Below are 20000 nucleotides of genomic sequence, written 5' to 3'. Positions count from 1 at the left end.
AGCAGGAAAAGAGGAAATAGTTACGCTGTCTTACATGAAAAGGAAAAATTACAACAAAAAAGAGTAATAAGATGAAAGGGAATATAAGCGAAAATCATTAACAGTATGAGAGAGAGAGAGAGAGAGAGAGAGAGAGAGAGAGAGAGAGAGAGACTATAAAGAAAATAACAATGACGACGATGAACCATATTTTCTTTCTTCATGAATTACAAAGATAAGTAATGCATTATCACTTGACATATTTCCATCGCTATATATATGAAACTTCTTTAACCTTTACTGTTTTTCACTATTTTTAACAGAGGTCGTTTCGTTATCTCTAATTCCACTTCTAATTTAACTTATTTATTCTTTACTTCAATTCACACTGTCGCTTGCAGTCGTTTGTTAGTCATGTTATTTGACAGAGAAAGGAAGTGCGTATTTATTTTTTTGCACATATCATTTTCTGTGTCTTTCCCCTTACATTTACGAAGTTATACAACTGTTATTATGGAGTTGTATTGGTTGCCTGACATATTTACAACCAAATGTTTCTTTTCGACTGATTATACTTCAACACGAGCGAATAATATCCTTATTACACCGACGCCTCTATTTTTTAAACGTTTGAGGACAATTCACAAAGGCCACAGAGACTAACTAGCAGGTTCTCATGGGTGTCTTTTCCAATGATGCCGCAAATTCATTGTCAAACCATCACTAGAACCATGAAAACACCCTTGAAAAATCTCAATAACTTCCTTCACATTACAGCCTCTTAAAAGTCGTTAAAATAATACACTGAAATTTAAAGGACACGAAACAAATCACACACACACACACACACACACACACACACACACACTGCCCTGAGCCTTGACATTACACAAACTCCACGCTGCATTAAGAGTCCCGTCCTGGCGCTCCTCCACCTGACAGACCTCACTTACTCGTGGACTCGTGTGGTGATTTCATGAGACAGCAGAAGTTTAACAAATGTCATATTCAGAGACATTAAGTTACTCCGTGTAATTTAAGTTTTGAAGCGCATTTCTGAAAGAGTTAATGTGTCACCAAGGACGGGTTAGTATATACTTCTTGTACGGTTCTGAGTCGATAGCAAAACGTTTCGGTGGAGTTACGAGTCAATAATGCACCTGGGACGCTACGCACAGACTTCTATTCCTGCGTGTTAAGTTCACAATCCCGAGTCTGAAGCAACATTTCTTTTTGTGCTATAACATATTCACTACTATATACATTTTTTTTTTTTTTCACCTTCATTTAATCCAGTTTTTTTTTTCTTTGTTAGAGGGACACCGGCCTAGACTAACAAAATGAAAGAAAAAGGAAAAAAAGAAAAAAAATCCATTCACCAGTAGTTAATCAGAAGAGTAAATATAGATACAACTGTAAAGGATGAATAACTAGTGATGTATTTTAACCCATTCATTAAAAAGCATAACGTTAATAAAATCCTTTACCGAGGTCCAGAAGAAAACTAATCATGCCTTGGTGCTGAAAGGGTTAAGTTGAGAATACTCAGCTCGGACTTCTATTTCTTACTGCGCTTTAGTTTCTCGCTTCCTGTCACTTCCCTCAAGCCTGATGCTGTAATGGCGTGGTATAAGTTCAGAGTATACCTTTGAGAGGCACCACGGACAGCGAAGGTAGTGATCAAGCAGGTCGCATCTCTGAGTACCTGATGTTTATTTTTTTTTTCTTTTATGTTTACTTTTCCTTTTCTCATCTTTATTTAATTACGTAATCTCTCGTCCCTCCTAACCTTCTTTATTTCTTTTCCTCCATTTTTTTTTTTTTCGTAATTTTAGAATCTTCAAGGGATACTCAGATAAAGGTGACTAATGCCTTCTTCCCATCGAAAATACTAAATCTGAAAAGCTACTTCTCTTGTTCCAGTAAAAAAAAAAAAAAAAAAAAAAAAAAAAAAAGAAAAAGAAAAAAAGTTCATTCGTTTGATGCATTCATTCATTCTCGTCCATCTCTCCTTTCTTTCCTAATTCCTTCCCTCCTTCAATCCTTCCCCCTCCTTTCCACTGTTTTCGTCCTTCCCTCTCATCTTCCCTCCATTCTTGTCCATCATTTTCTCTCCATCCTTCCCCTTCATCTTCCATTATCATCATCATTATCATCACCACCATCATCACCATTTCTCTTACCATCCTCACTTTCCCTCATAGAGTTGGACAGTTCGAGTCACTTCCGCTTTCTGCAAACACAGACGATCTCTCCAGTAATGTCCCTCCTCCTCACATCCTCCACACACAGTCTCCAGGTCCTCTTTGGTCTCCCCATTGGTCTCCTTCCATCTCCAATAATGTTAAGATTCTTGCGCATGTTCTCCTCCTCTACACACCGTCTCCGAGTCATCTTCGTTTTCCCCACTGATCTTCCAACTTCCTCCAGCTTCGATACTGTTGATTTTCGTGCATGTCCTCCACACACCGTCTCGAGGTCTTCTTTGATCTCCCTAGTAGTCTCCTTTCAACTTCCTCCAGCTTCGATATTGTTCTGATTCTTGCGCACTCAACACCATGAAAAATAAGTTCATTTCCAAGCAGACATTTCACCCAGTACTCAACAGACAAAATTCACGTGTCCATTGCCCCACGCTTCCCCCGCTCACTCGCTGGTGTGGAAACTGGTGCGACTCCCCCAACCACCTGTTACCCACGCCTGTCTACTAAACGGGGTCAGATAAAGTCACCAAAAAACCACGAATTCTTTGGTTCCTCTTTTCAGCCTGATGTGGTGGTTGGGTCTCCATTACCTTCCTGTACTGAATGTGACAGTAACTTGTTCGGGTGTTATGGAAAACGAAAGTAAGAAAATAAACAAATAAATACATTAAAAAAAACATTGAAAAAAGTCGACAAAACATCAATGAGTATAGTGCAGTGTTAGTTAATAGTGTGAACAGGAGAGCACAGAAGAGTATAGCACATGAGATTAATATTAGATTACATTAAACAAGAGCCCAATACAGCAGACCATAATGTATCAAGAGCAAAGTGCATTACATTACAGTGACAGTATGGCGACCTACATGTTGGCAGGCGGCTCACTCAAATATTCCATCTAGTCAGTGTTAAAAGTCAGGAGGAGGAAATGAGGCCAAATTTTTGTGTTATAAAAGTGATGAAAAAAAGTGACAACGCTTCCACATGTGTGACAGAAAGAGAGAGAGAGAGAGAGAGAGAGAGAGAGAGAGAGAGAGAGAGAGAGAGAGAGAGAGAGAGAGAGAGAGAGAGAGAGAGAGAGAGAGAGAGAGAGAGAGAGAGAGAGAGAGACAATAAACATTCATGGAAAGAATATTAATACAACGAGCAGAAGAGGAGGAGGAGGAGGAGGAGGAGGAGGAGGAGGAGGAGGAGGAGGAGGAGGAGGAGGAGAAGTTACATAGAAAAACAGGAGGAGGAGGAGGAGAAGTTACATAGAAAAACAGGAGGAGGAGGAGGAGGAGGAGGAGGAGGAGGAGGAGGAGGAGGAGGAGGAGGAGGAGGACAGAAAGGCGACATGTTAAGGGAGATGAATGAAAGCTCCTTATTATTATTCACAACCACCGGCCCCCGCACCCCCAATCCCCACTGACCCAGGCCTCCCCCATTAACCTCCTCCACCCATAACAAGAAGCGAGGAAGACGAGGTGCCGAGGGACGCAACGCCATTAAGGGATCGAATTTATATCGGAAAGCCATTTTAGGTTGGCCTTTTGTCGACCCAGAGGAGGAGGAAGAGGAGGAGGAGGAGGAAGAGAGTGAGCGACAGGAGGTGTTAGATGGATGGCGAGCAGTGTGAGCAGGAGGAGGAGGAATAGAGGAGGAGGAATAGAGGTGGTGGAGAACACGGGCAGGAGAAATGAGGCCAAGGGTGACGATGATAAAGAGACGCAAAGACCAGGCACTCACCACGCGCGGTACAGAATCACGAGGCCGGACGCTCCACCTGAACAATAAAGAAAGTAGAAAATAAATAGATTGAAATCCGTAAACCAAATTCTAATATATATATATATATATATATATATATATATATATATATATATATATATATATATATATATATATATATATATATATATATATATATATATATATATATATATATATATATATATATATATATATATATATATATATATATATATATAATGACTTCTTTCATCATTTGAAACAAAAAAATAAAACTTTTAAATACTAAAATAAAAATGAGTAATTTTTGATAATGATTCCTGTGCTCTCTTCATCCTCCAGCCTTGGGTTTCAACCACCTGTCCATTCTTTTGCCTCATCGCACTCACTTCCTCACACCACTACCATCACCACCACCACCATCAGCTCTTCTCCTAACACCCTCTCCATCAACTAAGTCTTCCAAGAACGCAAATAATTGGTACATGAAGCCAGCAGAGCAGCCACCACCACCACCACCACCACTAGGAAAGCCAGCGTACAGCTCCACACACCAGCGCCATGTGACCCTGCTGCTATGGCGTGGAGTCAGTCAGTTACCAGCACCACGATGCCATTAAGGGACTCGAGCCCATCAAGAAGGACAAAGCAATTTTCCCTCAAGATTCCTCGCCTAATTTCCGCCGCCAGACCAGTTATTGATCAGGTTTTGAGAAATAAGTAGATAAGACTCTTGCATTTCCTCTTTCACTTCCTTCTCCTCCCCTTTTTTTCCTTAAGAACATCCCCTTTTCCCTTTCCTGTTCTTCCTACTCGTCTTTCTAATTCTGTCTTTCACTTTTTCATCTTTTTTTTCTAATTTCATCGTTATTATTTTAGTTTCTCCTCTTATCTAAACAAATACAAACCTTCATTTTCATTTTCTTTATTCCTACTGTTATTCCCATTTCTCCTTTCCTCCTCCTCCTCCTCCTCCTTTTCCTTATATACATCCTTCTCATTTTCCTTCTCTTTTCTATTTCTATTATTATTTCAACTGCACCAGTTATCCAAGCTACTGTTCTTCCTCCTCCTCCACCTGCTATCCTTTTCCATCTCCTCCTCCTTTTCCTCCTTCTCTCTTTTATAACATTTTATTTCCCTTTTTTTTTTCTCTTGCCATCAGTGTTAATCAAATTTGTCCCGTTGTTAATATTCCTTCTCTTATTCTTTCTTCTTCTCTTCTCTTCTGTACTATTTTCATCTTCCTTTTCTCTCTTCCTGTCGGTATTAGTTGGATTCTACTTGCTATGTATTTCCTCTTCTTCCTTCTCCTCTTCTTCTCTTCTGCCATATTTTAATTTTCTTCTCTCTCTTCCTATCCGTAATAACTTAATTCCTTCTACCGTTCAAACGTCTCCTCTTTTCCATTTCGCATTCTTCTCATCACCAACTTTTCTTTTCTCTTTCTTTCTCCGCTTTCCCTTCATTGTCTCCTGGTTTTAATTTTCCTTTTCTTCTTTTTCTTCTTCCTCCTTCTTTTTCTCTCTCTCTCGCACGCTTCTCATCTTCTTTTATCTCTATTTCTCACTGTCTATCTTATTACTCAATATATCCTGATACATTTTTTTTTTATTCTCCTTTGCTTCCTCCTCTTTTAGTCTCCCCATCTCTCTTTTATCCTCTCCTCTTCTTGCAACTCATACTACTTATTCTATTCTTCCTCTTACTCCTTACTTCTTTTTTCGCACCCTCCTCTTCCTCTCACTATCCTCCTTCCTTTCTTCATCCTCTCCTTTCTATCTTCTTTCTCCTTCAATTTCTACTACTTCTTCTTTCTTCTTCTCACTCTTTATCTCTCTTTCACACCTTCCACTTGCTCTCACTATCAACTGAACGTCTCTTGCAATCTATCCTTCTTCCTCTTTCCTTCCTTCCTTCTTTCCTCCTCTTTTGCTCATCTTCTTCCTCCTTCCCCCTCGACTTCTTCCTCTTCCTCACACTAAACCCAACTTCATCACACCTTTCATCAACTTTCTTGACCTTTTTTGCGCCTTTCTCTCTCTCTCTCTCTCTCTCTCTCTCTCTCTCTCTCTCTCTCTCTCTCTCTCTCTCTCTCTCTCTCTCTCTCTCTCTCTCTCTCTCTACGGCTTCTCCTTGTTAATATTTGTTTTCTAAGTTTTCTTTCAGAGTTTAACTAATTTTTTTTTTTTTTGTTTCGTCAACTTGAGATCTATTTTTATTTTATATATTTTTCCTTACAATGTTGGGAGTTTTTTTTTTATTTCTTTTCCTGCTTAATGCTCTCTCTCTCTCTCTCTCTCTCTCTCTCTCTCTCTCTCTCTCTCTCTCTCTCTCTCTCTCTCTCTCTCTCTCTCTCTCTCTCCAATTTTTCATAATCATCTTCCATTTCCTATTTCTTCCGATCATCAGCAATATTTTTTATTCACATCATCATTTTTTTCTTTAGTTCTTATTGTTGCAGCTTTCTTCCCTTGATTCTCTTTTGTCTGCTATTCTCTCTCTCTCTCTCTCTCTCTCTCTCTCTCTCTCTCTCTCTCTCTCTCTCTCTCTCTCTCTCTCTCTTTTCTTCCATCCTTCTCTTTTCATCTTCCCATCCCTCCTTCCTTTCATCTTTCTTTTCTCCTTGCATCTACTTTCTATCCTACTTGTTTCCCTCCTTCTGTATCTCTCCTTTCTTTCCTAATTCCTCCCATCCTTCCCCTTCATCTTCCTTTCCTCCCTCCTTCCATCCTTCCCCCTCATTTTCCCTCCATCCTTCCCCCTCACCTTCCTCCTTTTCTCCTTCTTTTTATCTTTTCTGTCCTCCTTTTCTCTCTCCTACCATCCTTCCCTCTCATCTTCCCTTTTCACCTTCATCCTTCCACCCTCCTCCCATCATTTTCCCTCCATCCATCCTCTTTATCTTCCTTCTCTCTCTCTCTCTCTCTTCCTCCCACCCTTCCCTCTCTCTCTCCCCCACCTTTGCCATCCTAAACTCATCCATAACCCTGAGGCAGGCAGCGTGACACAGCAGCTGCACGTGGCACTTCGCGGCTGGCACCTTGACTGGCCGCCCTTCGTCATCAGAATGTGGCCGTAAAGAAGAGGGCGCCTCGAATCTCTGGCACTCTGCAATAACGCGCAATACGCCATCTCCAGATTCCAATGGGCGTTAACTTAAGAGGCGAAGCGACGGAGCTGATGTTGTTGTTGTTGTTGTTGTTGTTGTTGTTGGTGGTGGTGGTGGTGGTGGTGGTGTTACTGCCGTTTTTTCTTTTCTTTTCTTTTTTCTTTCCGTGTGTGTGTGTATGTGTGTGTGATGCTCTGAAAAAAAAAAGAAAAGAAAAAAGAAAAGGAAGGGAAAAAAAAAATGAAGTTACGGAAGAAGGAAGATAAGGAAGGAAGGAGGATGAGGAGGAAGGAAGATGAGGAGGAGGAAAACCATGAAAGAAAAGAAGAGAAGGGAAACAAGGAAAGGGAAATAATGTGGATAAGTGGTTAGATATAAAGGATGTATTTATACTGTACATAGTTAAAGAGGGGAAAAGGAGAGACAGGAAACACTGGGGCAGGGAAGTTAAAGAGGGGAAAAGGAGAGACAAGAAACACTGGGGCAGGGAAGAAGTGAGATAAAAATAGATCAGGAACTTAGTAGGGGATGTAGTGAAGCGGGATAGAGTCAGGAGTGGAATAAGGTAGAACAGAGTGGAACGGAATAGGGCGGGGCAGGGCGGAGTAAAGCGAGAGAGTGGGGCAGGGAAGAGCGAGGTGGGGCGGAGTGGGTCTGGGAGCGGAGCGGGGCGGGAGGGAGTAGGAGGGAGAGGGAGGATAGAGGAGGGAGGGGAAATGGACTCGAAAAGAAGTTTAGCGTAGTTGGGCAGCACGTTGTCCCCAGAGAGAGAGAGAGAGAGAGAGAGAGAGAGAGAGAGAGAGAGAGAGAGAGAGAGAGAATAATTCCTACCAATATCACGTCTTCCCAGAAACATCGACCATTCTACCATTCCTTCCTCCTCCTTCTCTTCCTCTTCCTCCTCCTCCTCCTCCTCCTCCTTCAAGAATAATAAGATCTCTTACCTAAATATACGCCAACCAACCTCCCACGGCCTCCGACAAATACCCGAATGATACCGCACGTCAAAAGGGGGTCGCCGCGCCCTCCTTCACGCCCAGGTGTTCCGGGAGCGCGGGGGGGGGGGCGTGGCGCTACCTGGGGAGGCTTTGACGAACCGCCTGATTAAAGACCTGAAGGAGAGAAAGGATTGGAGGTGGATGGGAGGGATGCGAGGGATTGTATGATTGAAGGGAGTTGACAAGAGAGTAGAAAGGGAGGTATAGAAGGGTGGAGAGGAGAAGTGATGGAGAGATTGGTGGTTTGATGGAAAAGGAAGAGATAAGAAAGGAATGTAAAGAGGCAAGTAAGAAGGTGAAGTGGAAGGAATGAATAAGAATGAATGAAAGAATGACAGGAAGAGAAAAGGAACATAACAGCTTGTAAAAAGAAAAAAAATAGAGAGGACACATGACAAGAAATGACAACAAATACAATAAAAAACAGTAAGTGATGACAACAACAACAACAACAACAACAACAACAACAACAACAACAACAACAACAACAACAACAACAACAACAACAACAACAACAACAACAACAACAACAACAACAACAACAACAACAACAACAACAACAACAACAACAACAACAACAACAACAACAACAACAACAACAACAACAACAACAACAACAACAACAACAACAACAACAACAACAACAACAACAACAACAACAACAACAACAACAACAACAACAACAACAACAACAACAACAACAACAACAACAACAACAACAACAACAACAACAACAACAACAACAACAACAACAACAACAACAACAACAACAACAACAACAACAACAACAACAACAACAACAACAACAACAACAACAACAACAACAACAACAACAACAACAACAACAACAACAACAACAACAACAACAACAACAACAACAACAACAATCAATCAATCAATCAATCAACCAAAAAAATGAAGAAATTCTTACATAAACTTAAATTATATAAATGAATAAAAAAAAAATTGCTAAAGCTTGTGGGAGGCAAATGGAGAGAGAGAGAGAGAGAGAGAGAGAGAGAGAGAGAGAGAGAGAGAGAGAGAGAGAGAGAGAGAGAGAGAGAGTAAGAGGGGGAGAGGGGTCCGAAAGTGATCTATGCGGAGAGGAACAAGACACACGCTATCGGAAAATGATTCTCTTGATCACGGAACCACAGGAGGCAAACGAAAGCATCGACCCTCCACCTCCCTCTCTCTCTCTCTCTCTCTCTCTCTCTCTCTCTCTCTCTCTCTCTCTCTCTCTCTCTCTCTCTCTGATGTATTCATGCTAGTAATATGTTTATCGCATCTTCTTTCATCCCTTCCTTCCCTCTCTGCCTTCATTATCAGCTCTCTCTCTCTCTCTCTCTCTCTCTCTCTCTCTCTCTCTCTCTCTCTCTCTCTCTCTCTCTCTCTCTCTCTCTCTCTCTCGTTCCCCTTCCCGTTTCCTCTTATTATTTATACGTACTTGATTTATTTCCTTTCTTCCTGCCTTCCTTATTCCCCTTCCCGTTTCCTCTTATTATTTATACGTACTTGATTTATTTCCTTTCTTCCTGCCTTCCTTACTCTTCCTTTTCTATTAGACCACCCCAATTCCTTCCTTCATTCCCAGGTTCTCTCTCTCTCTCTCTCTCTCTCTCTCTCTCTCTCTCTCTCTCTCTCTCTCTCTCTCTCTCTCTCTCTCTCTCTCTCTCTCTCTCTCCATTCCTCCTCCATCATTACGTCGCTACAATTACCTCCATAAAGCCATATTTATTTCCTCCCTCTCCTTTCCCTCCATTCCTCTCTCCTCGTCTCTCCTTCTTTCCTCTACTTCACCTTACTTGTTTCCTTTCTCTCTCTCTCTCTCTCTCTCTCTCTCTCTCTCTCTCTCTCTCTCTCTCTCTCTCTCTCTCTCTCTCTCTGCTTCTCAAAATTTATCTTCCTGCCTTTTTTCCTCCTTTCTAGCTTACGTACTGACCTCTTTCCCTCTCCTCCTCTTCCTCCTCCTCGTCACTCAAACGCATCCTCCCGCCCCTCTTCCTTCCATTCCTGCCAACCTCGTTACCATCATCTATACCCACACGCAAATATCCTGCTCCCTTCCTTCCTTCCCCTTGCCTCCCTCTTCATCCTCCTCCTCCCTCCCTTCCTTCCTTCCTTCTCACCTTCTTCTTCCCTATTCTCCTTTATTTTCTTATTCTTACTATTCACCCTCCTTTATCTTTTCTTTACCTTTTTTCACCCTCCTCCACTCTCCCTTCCTTCAATCCTTCCCCTCGCTTTTTTCTTCCTCATCCTCTATCCTTCGTTCCTTCCCTTCCTCCACCTTTCTCTCAACATTTCACTCTTCAACTATATCCACACTGCCTCCCTTCCTTCCACAACCACATAGTATCGACACTCTCCACACTCCTTCCTCTTCCACTCACACGGTTCCTTCAGTCTCACACCCCAATGAGACCTAACCAAACCTAACCTGTATCTCCTTTCCTAGTAGGTATAACGCTTCTCTTCTTCATCCGCACACGTAAGCATATCCTTCTCTTTTTCATGTTAAACACTTCCCGTATTTTTCTTTCCTCTTCACACCCACACTAGGAAGTCCCTCAGCCTACAACACGTTCTGGTATCTGCTCTTAAAATCTCTCTTCTTCTCAGCACCTACTTGTAACATCACACGTTCTCTCCACCTTCAGCTACATTATCTATTACTCCCCTTCCTTCCACACCGACACACAAAACACAAGGCCACAATTCGCACCACCTTCACTTATCTCTCCTACTCACTCCACATCCAGGTAATCCACACAATTCACTCCTCACTCACCTACCTGTTATTCTCTCCACCTACGCACATAACAATCCTGCAAATCATTCCATTCCACCTTCATTTATCACTCCTACTCCATCCACACTCAACCCTCACGCCTGCACCTTCAGATAGCGGAGCGAGGGAACCCTGAGCTGCGCCACCTGACGGACGCCATGGAGAAGATCAGGTACGCCGGCAGTTGGGCGCCCGTGGAACACTTGAGCGTGAAGGGCCTCCTGCCGGGCACTGAAAACTACATGACCTATGACGGCTCCCTGACGCAGCCGCCGTGCCATGAGACCGTGACGTGGGTGGTGGTGAACAAGCCCATCTACATCACCAAGCAGCAGGTGTGTGGACAGGTGTGGGCATGTGTGCAGGGACAGCTGTGTGTATGTGTGTGTGTGGGGGGGGATCGAGAGTAAGTGCCCCTGTGAGGAAGAGATATATGTTTAATTTTAATCTATATCTTCAAGTAGTAAGTGCGTGGGCAAGTGAAGACAAATGCGAACAAGTGTGGAGGGAAGGGGTGGAGGGAGGGCAAGGTAAGCTTGTTTGTTCGTGTGTGGAAGGAATTTACTGTACGTGGTTTAATTTATTTAGTTTCACTTCTTTACTAACATTCACTTCGCTGTATTGGAAATGAGTAGGTAATCATGAATATATATAAAAAAAAAAAAAAATTAACTATACGAATTGAAACAGGTAAACAGAACGAGAGAAAATAAGGCAAGTAAAGAAAAATAATGAAATATTCTTACTCGCTTTAATCTTCTCTTTCACGCTAGAGATTAAAGCTATGATGATTTAACTATTTAAATTTACCTGCTTCAGTTTCCCAAGTTCAGCTTACCTGGCTCAATTTACATAGTTTTACCTTCTCATTTTTATCTGTTTATTATTTTTCCAATCTTCTTTAATCCTCTCACTGTGATATACAACAACTTACAAGATTAAAAGCAATGTACGGAGTGTTTATAAGCACATGCAAGAGAGAAGGGCATTTTTTTTTTTTGTGTGTGTGTGTGTTTAATTTCTAGACTATAATGTATGGAGATGGCTGTAGCATAAGAAAATAGTTAGTGATTAAGGAAAGATGTGGCAAACAACAGCAAAAGGGTTAATTGACATAACTGCATCTTACCGATATTTACCTGAGTTTAAGTGTCAAGAATATAAGCAAGTTTGTGTTTTGTCCAATTTACAACGTTAATTTCACCTATTCATATTTACCCTACTTGTGTATACATTCTTTTCCACCTACTTTAATTGTCCTACTTGAATTTTTACAGAGTTTAACCTATCTTTCAGTATACACAATTTAGCCAAGTTTGTGTTCTGCTGCATTCTTATCTATTTTTATCTAACTTGAAATGTTAAAGTCGTCAACGTTCCTAGTGTGTGTGTGTGTGTGTGTGTGTGTGTGTGTGTGTGTGTGTGTGTGTGTGTGTGTGTGTGTGTGTGTGTGTGTGTGTGTGTGTGTGTGTGTGTGTGTGTGTGTGTGTGTGTGTGTGTGTGGGTGGCTGTTATCTCTGCGTCACGACAAACAATAAAGCTTTATCCGCTTCTATCTTGGTGACAACGAGCGATAGGATTGTTATTATTTTGTGTGAATTCAATTATTTACTTTAATGACTATTGGAAGAATCTGCATGAGAGAGAGAGAGAGAGAGAGAGAGAGAGAGAGAGAGAGAGAGAGAGAGAGAGAGAGAGAGAGAGAGAGAGAGAGAGAGAGAGAGAGAGAGAGAGAGAGAGAGAGAGAGAGAGAGAGAGGCAAGGTTGCAGCATCAAATGACAATATAAAAAAAAGAACATCACAAACGCAGCTAATAAATAATTCCATAAAATTAATCATAACAACAACAAAAAAAAAAAGAAAAAACGAACACGCAATTCAAACACGCCAAATAATAATCATCATCATTTCAAAACCCGCCAGAAAAACAAAAACACACGAAGAACAAATAATTACTCGATATATTATTAATCCACAACGCTGAGGTCAAAACATTTAATTAAGTTAGTGAGGGGAAAAAAGGGAGGGGGCAGGAGGGGGCAGGAGGGGAGGGGAGGAGAGAAGAGGAGAGGAGAGGAGAGAGAGAGAGAGAGAGAGAGAGAGAGAGAGAGAGAGAGAGAGAGAGAGAGAGAGAGAGAGAGAGAGAGAGAGAGAGAGAGAGAGAGAGAGAGAGAGAGAGAGAGAGAGAGAGTAGCTGGCTGTGGCTGTGGTTTTGTAATGAGCTTGATAGAAAAAAAAAAAAAAGGAGGTGGCGGTGGTGGTGGTGGTGGTGGTGGTGGTGGTGGTGCAGGGAGTGAGGAAATTGGGAAAGTAAGACCTTTGGTAAGCAGTTCTCATTATCATAATAAGCAATAGAGTGGAATGGAGGGGGAGGGAGAGGAGGGAGAGGAGGGAGAGGAGGGAGAGGAGGAGGGGAAGGGAAGGGGGTAAGATGCTTCCAAAATCCGAAATTTTTGTATGTAATTAAAACATAGCATGGCCTCCCTCCATTAGGGCGTGGTGGTGGTGGTGATGGTGACGATGGTGTTGATAGTGGTGGTGGTAGTGGTGGCGATGATGATGATGATGATGATGATGATGATGATGATGATGATGATGATGATGATGATGATGATGATGATGATGATGATGATGATGATGATGCTGGTGGTGGTGGTGGTGGTTTGTGACTGTGATGTTAATAAAAGGGATGATGAAGTGCAATAGCTACCACTAGTAGTAGTAGTAGTAATAGTAGTAGTAGTAGTAGTAGTAGTAGTAGTAGTAGTAGTAGTAGTAGTAGTAGTAGTAGTAGTAGTAGTAACAAAAACAACAACAACAACAACAACAACAGCAGCAGCAGCAGCAGCAGCAGCAGCAAAAACAGCAGATACACACACACACACACACACACACACACACACACACACACACACACACACACACACACACACACACACACACACACACACACACACACACACACACACACACACACACACACCTCCTTAGTTTGCTACCTGGTGACAAGAGTGGCAGCCTTACTCTTTAAAGGCCAAGACACACAAACACAGCCACTGCCTCACCCTTAAGAGTGTCGTGCCCAAGAGAGAGAGAGAGAGAGAGAGAGAGAGAGAGAGAGAGAGAGAGAGAGAGAGAGAGAGAGAGAGAGAGAGAGAGAGAGAGAGAGAGAGAGAGAGAGAGAGAGATTAAACGAGAAATAACAAACAGAGCATGGCTTTTGTACGCATAAAACACACACACACACACACATACACACACACACTGTAAACCATCCGCTCTAAGCCCATGTATGTAAATGTTTTTTAAGTGGAAGATAAAACTGGCAAAGAATATGTTACATTAATCCAGTTGCAAGTGTTTCCAGGAAGGGGAATTGTTTATCATTATTATTATTATTACTATTACTATTGTTGTTGCTGTTGTTGCTGTTATTGTTGTGGTGGTGGCTGTTGTTGTTTTTGTTATTCCTGTTATTACTTGAAGCGGAAATTTTTTAAAAAGTATGGTAGTAGTAGTAGTAGTAGTAGTAGTAGTAGAGTAGTAGTAACGGAGACAGCAACAGAACTAGCTGCCCCAACAGCAACACCTACGTACAACAACAACAACAACTACCACTACAAGAACAACAACAACAGCAGCAGCAGCAACAGCAGCAGCGCCATCATTGTTGTCGTAGCGAATCTGAAAATCATTACAAATTCTCACTTGGCACGGGTCGTTGTAACAAACAGCCTCGCCTCACAATGGCGCCAGTTAGCTGTGATGGTCCTCAGGGTTCTGTTCATACGCCGGCTCGCTTTTAGTTAACTTCAGATCAAGGACTCGCAAGTTGGTCTGAATAATATATACATTTTTCCCTTAACAATACAAGCTGCAAATTCTATTATCTATAAATTCGACCCATTCAGCCTCGAGCCAGAAATACTTCTCTGAACGGGACTTGTTTTCTTCTTCTCAAGAGGCGAGTCACGAAATGCATTCACATCTTAGAGAGAGCGAGAGAGAGAGAGAGAGAGAGAGAGAGAGAGAGAGAGAGAGAGAGAGAGAGAGAGAGAGAGAGAGAGAGAGAGAGAGAGAGAGAGAGAGAGAGAGAGAATCAGTTTGATGTCACGAAGAATGACAGTTTTATAAAATACGCTTGCTATATTTAGAAAAAGCCATTTCATCTAAAACGCGCTGTAATTCTTAGAAGAATTCTTATAATCTAAGACAAGACTATTTAATCTTAAAATTTGCATTTAATCTTAGAAAAAGGCCTCTTCAGAAAAAAAAAAAAAAAGTTACTTCGAGAAAAGTCATTTTAGCATTGACATTTACTTTTGAAAAGACTGTATAATCCTAGAAAACGCTTTTAATCTAAGAAATAATATTTAATCTCATGGGAACTCGTTAATTTCAAATAAGTCATGTAATCCCCTTAAAAATAACAAATAAAACAAATTATTTAGAAAACGTCTAGTCTGAGAAAGGGCATTTAATCTTATAACGAAGACCATTTAGTCTAAAAAAAGTCAGTTTAATCTTATTACACAAAGGAAGCGGAAAAAAAGAATACATACGAGCACACAAACGACGAAACTTGAATTTCTCACGTGAAATGAACATTATTACATTCAGTGACATATCCCTTTGCCCTCCTTGTGAGAATAAGAGCTGTAACAATTACGTAACCAGCAACTTCACCGAGAGTTTCCATGGCACACACTTAGCGGCCATATTGCGCCATTAGAGGAACTGCCTAACTTGCGAGGCGGCGACACGAAGTTCAAACATTTCCTTGGGCTGCAAATCTTACAATCAATCTCTCTAAAGACTTCATCACATGTTCTTCTCTCCCTACATAAATAAATAAATAAATAAATAAATAAATAAATAAATAAAAAGTTCATCTGAGAGATAATCCCATTAAAGCGATTCAAACTAATGACAATTTTATGGATTATCAGACAACTAGCGAATTACTTGCTTAACGCGTTTGAATCCACCTAGGCAGGGTTTGAATGTATCTATGTAATCTATTTGTCTAAGCGATTAAATGCAGTGTCTGGCCTTAACTCCTCCACTACGATAATGAACAATTCACATCACTAAAGTCAATGTATTAAATGTTTTAGAGCATCAACATGGAAGAAAAGAGATTGGGAAGTGTAGCTTATTCAATGTGTGACCAGTATGATGCTCAGAGGTGGCTGTAGAACAATACGCAAGAAGAGATGGGATGAGAAGGATGGTAGGAGGTAAAGGGCGAGGAAGAGAAAGGAAAGACATAGGAAGAATGACAGCGAACGTTAAGGAGAGAGGGAGTAAACAGGGATGAGAAGGATGGTGAGAAATGATAAGGTGAAAAAGGTGATAAGGGAGAAGAGAAGAGGGAGAAGAGAAAGGCATGATAAGGATGGTAATAAATAAGAAAGAGAAGAGATAGGATGAAGAGGATTATAAGGAGCAATCAGACTGGTTTGTGATCGAGAAAATAAGTCAAATATAAGTGAAAGCGTTCAAGAATCATGAAACAATAAGCAAACAATTTCTTTTTACCAGATTCTACATCACGGATCATGAACAAAGAATTAAACGAGGACAAATAAAATAAGCACATCGTTAGTCTGTTATTACTGTACTTAACTTTTTGAGAGTAGCAATTAAGAGAACTTTTTTTTATATTTTCCTTTTTTCTCTATTTGTCTTTTTTTTTTTGTAGGTTTTGTATTTTTTTTTATCTTTTCCCTTTTTTTCTAGATTTTGTATATTTTAGTCAACATCCTTAACACACAAGTAACTGAACAAAAATACCCCGTGTTTCTGTCTTTTTAACAACAACAACAACAACAACAACAACAACAACAACAACAACAACAACAACAACAACAGCAACAACAAACAAACAAAACAACTCGAGGCAATAGTAATCCCTAACGTGCATATGTAAACAGTATATCCCACACAGTGCATTCAAAACATAACAAAAAATTCATGCAGTAGTTTCTGAAGTGAGCAGCTATTCGACAGATGAACACACGAAAACTTACGTGAAGAAAAAAAAAAAAATGTATCCACGAACTCATGACACGAAGAGCGATACAACTCGATACTCAAACACCACAAAAAGAAAAGGAAAACAATATCAGGCACAAATTTACTACCTTAACAACAAGTTCAACACAGTAAATTCAAACAGGTCCCTTAAAAGACACCATGTAATTATTCCTGACACAAGCAGCAATTCAACGTAATACTCAAAACCACACACACACACACACACACACACACACAGAGAGAGAGAGAGAGAGAGAGAGAGAGAGAGAGAGAGAGAGAGAGAGAGAGAGAGAGAGAGAGAGAGAGAGAGAGAGAGAGAGAGAGAGAGAGAGAGAGAGAGAGAGAGAGAGAGAGAGAGAGAGAGAGAGAGAAACAAAAATAAATAAACAAATAAGCTTAAACACCTCGCTTAAATAACAATACAACACAAACAATAAACCCAAACATAATTCATGACACAAACAACAATTCACGATATTCAAAACAACAATCTTAAAAATAAATAAATAAATAAATAAATAAATAAATAAACACCTCACCTGAATAATATCTTAACACAAACACACTAAACACAAACAAAGCCACTTACCAAACACACACACACACACACACACATTATTAATTCATAAGCAACCCCCTTAAAAAAATCAAATAACCTGGACATTAGCTGCACAAAAGCTGTAAGTTCCCGAGGCCCTCACCACACCTACGCTCCGCCGCAGCTCCCCTTATTTATACAATGGGACTCGTGTGGCGGGTAATGCAGTGCTACCTGTGGCGATTTTTACCTCCCTGGTGATGTTGGGTGGAGGAACACGTGGGCAGGGAGAGAAGGGAGGGAGGAGGAGGAGGAGTAAGAGGAGCAGGAGGAGGAGAAAGGAAAATAAGAGAGGTAATTTTAGCTTGCTAGTGTGAACATAGAAAAGAGGAGAGGGGGAAGGAAGGGGAAGAAGGGAGAGGAGTTAATTTCAACTCTCCAGTGGTGATGGTGGACTAGAGGTGGACTGTGGGAGAGGAAAAGGGTTGATACGGAGATATGGGAGGGAATAAAGAGACAGAGAAGGAATAAAGGGAAAGAGAAGGAATAAAGAGGGAAGGAAGAAAAATGCGAGAGAATAGAGACACAGAAGGAATAAAAAAAGAGGCAATAAAGAGGTAGAGAGATGGAACCCAAAAAAAGAGGGAATAGAGACAGAGGAATAAATAAAAAAAGGAATAGAGACAGAGAGAAGGAATAAAGAAAGAGGGAATAAAGAGATAGAGAAGGAATAAAGAAAAAAGAGAATATAGAGGGAAGGAATAAAGAAAAAAGAGAAAGTAAAATACAGACGGAGAGAAGAAATAAAGGAAGAGATGGAATAAAGAGATATAGAAAGGGAATAAAGAAAAAGAGAGAGAGAGAGAGAGAGAGAGAGAGAGAGAGAGAGAGAGAGAGAGAGAGAGAGAGAGAGAGAGAGAGAGAGAGAGAGAGAGAGAGAGAGAGAGAGAGACGGGGAAAGGAAATGCAAAGACAGAGAGAGGAAGAGAGAGGGAAAAGAAGATAAGGAAGAGAAGGAAGGGAAGGACGAATATTTATGATAATTTGTCATGTTTGATGAATGAAAGAACAGACAGACAAAGAGAGCAGGGAAAAGAGATGGGAAAGGAATAGAGGAATGGAAGAAGGAGGGAGGAGGAAAAAGTCAGGAAGAGAAAGAGGAATATTTGTGATAAATTTGTTTGTATAGAAGAGAGGCAGAGAGGTGGGAAGAGGGAAGGAGGAATTAGGAGGAAAGAAAGGAAAAAGGAGAAAAAGAGGGATATTTGAGAGAGAGAGAGAGAGAGAGAGAGAGAGAGAGAGAGAGAGAGAGAGAGAGAGAGAGAGAGAGAGAGACAGAGAGAGGTGAGTCTGGGGTGAGAGGAGTTAGAGAGGGAGACTAATTCCTATCAAATATTAACTCTCCCTTTCTCCCCTCTCCCTTCCTTAATCCTCTCTTACACGGCTCCTCCTGTTATCCTCACTCTTCCTCTCCCCCTTCCTTGTTTCTCACCTCTCCTTTCCTCCCCTCTTCTCTCCCTCGCCCACCTTTCTCTCTTTTTTTACCTCTTTCTTCATCCATTTCTTGTTCCTATTTGTTGCTGATGTCCGTCTCTCTCTCTCTCTCTCTCTCTCTCTCTCTCTCTCTCTCTCTCTCTCTCTCTCTCTCTCTCTCTCTCTCTGTGTGTAATCCTCTTCTGCATGTCTCCTCTTTTTTTATCAGCCTCATTCATGCATATATTCTATTACCCTTTCTTCTTTCATTCCTTGTTTCCTCCTTCCTTCCCTCCTTCCTTTCTTCTTCCATTCCTCTCATCCATCCATTACGTTTATTCCATTCCCCGCCACCTCCACCACCACCACCACCACCACCGTCCCTGCTTCATCCATTCCCTCCCTTTGTAACATTCGTATTATGGAACAATTTCTCACCACTACGCTTTCTCCTTCCTTTCTCGTTCCTCTGCTTCGTTCTTTCGTTCGGATGTTCGTATGTTGGTTCCAGTTTCCTTCTCTTCCTCTCCCACCCGCACTCACATTTTGCGCGCCAATTTCTCCCTCCGTCACTCACAAACGATTCCCGACTCTCCTCCTCTTGTATTTATCTTTCATTTATTCACCTCGGTTTTATCTCCTTCCTTCCTCTTTCTTCCTCCCTTCATTCATTCATTTTCATTCCCTATTTTTTTTTTTTTTGTGGGGCTGTTTTGGTTTTTCTTTTCTGCCCAGTTTTCTTCATTTCTGATTTATCTCGTGTTGCTTTGCTGTAATCTCTCTCTCTCTCTCTCTCTCTCTCTCTCTCTCTCTCTCTCTCTCTCTCTCTCTCTCTCTCTCTCTCTCTCTCACATGCAACTTTTATACACTTGTCTCACGTGTACCCTCCCACACTCACGCCTTTCTTTCTTTCTCTCTCTCTCTCTCTCTCTCTCTCTCTCTCTCTCTCTCTCTCTCTCTCTCTCTCTCTCTCTCTCTCTCTCTCTCTCTCTCTTTCTCCTTCCCTTCACTCACTTCTCAATTCCAATTCCCTCTTTTCCTCTTCTCTTCTCCTCCCTCACTTTTTCACTCTCCTTCCTTCCTTTATCGTTTTCTCTCCCTCTGATTTTACTCTTTATCTTTCTTTATTATCTT

The 20000-nt window shown here is 41.2% G+C and overlaps 1 protein-coding gene across 1 annotated transcript in view; it reads left to right on the top strand.

The window, feature by feature from the left end:
- LOC135105902 (putative carbonic anhydrase-like protein 2) overlaps positions 1 to 20000 on the top strand; it is a 145330-nt gene that overhangs the window by 107341 nt on the left and 17989 nt on the right. Inside the window, exon 7 of the mRNA XM_064014564.1 lies at positions 10929 to 11150. Coding sequence (XP_063870634.1) covers positions 10929 to 11150 — 222 coding nt within the window. The remainder of the gene's footprint in view (positions 1 to 10928; positions 11151 to 20000) is intronic.

Source organism: Scylla paramamosain, chromosome 12, assembly GCF_035594125.1.
Source record: "Scylla paramamosain isolate STU-SP2022 chromosome 12, ASM3559412v1, whole genome shotgun sequence".
In the NCBI taxonomy this organism is placed as follows: domain Eukaryota; kingdom Metazoa; phylum Arthropoda; class Malacostraca; order Decapoda; family Portunidae; genus Scylla; species Scylla paramamosain.
Note: the sequence above shows the minus strand (reverse complement) of the source record. Positions and strands in the feature narration are given on the sequence as shown.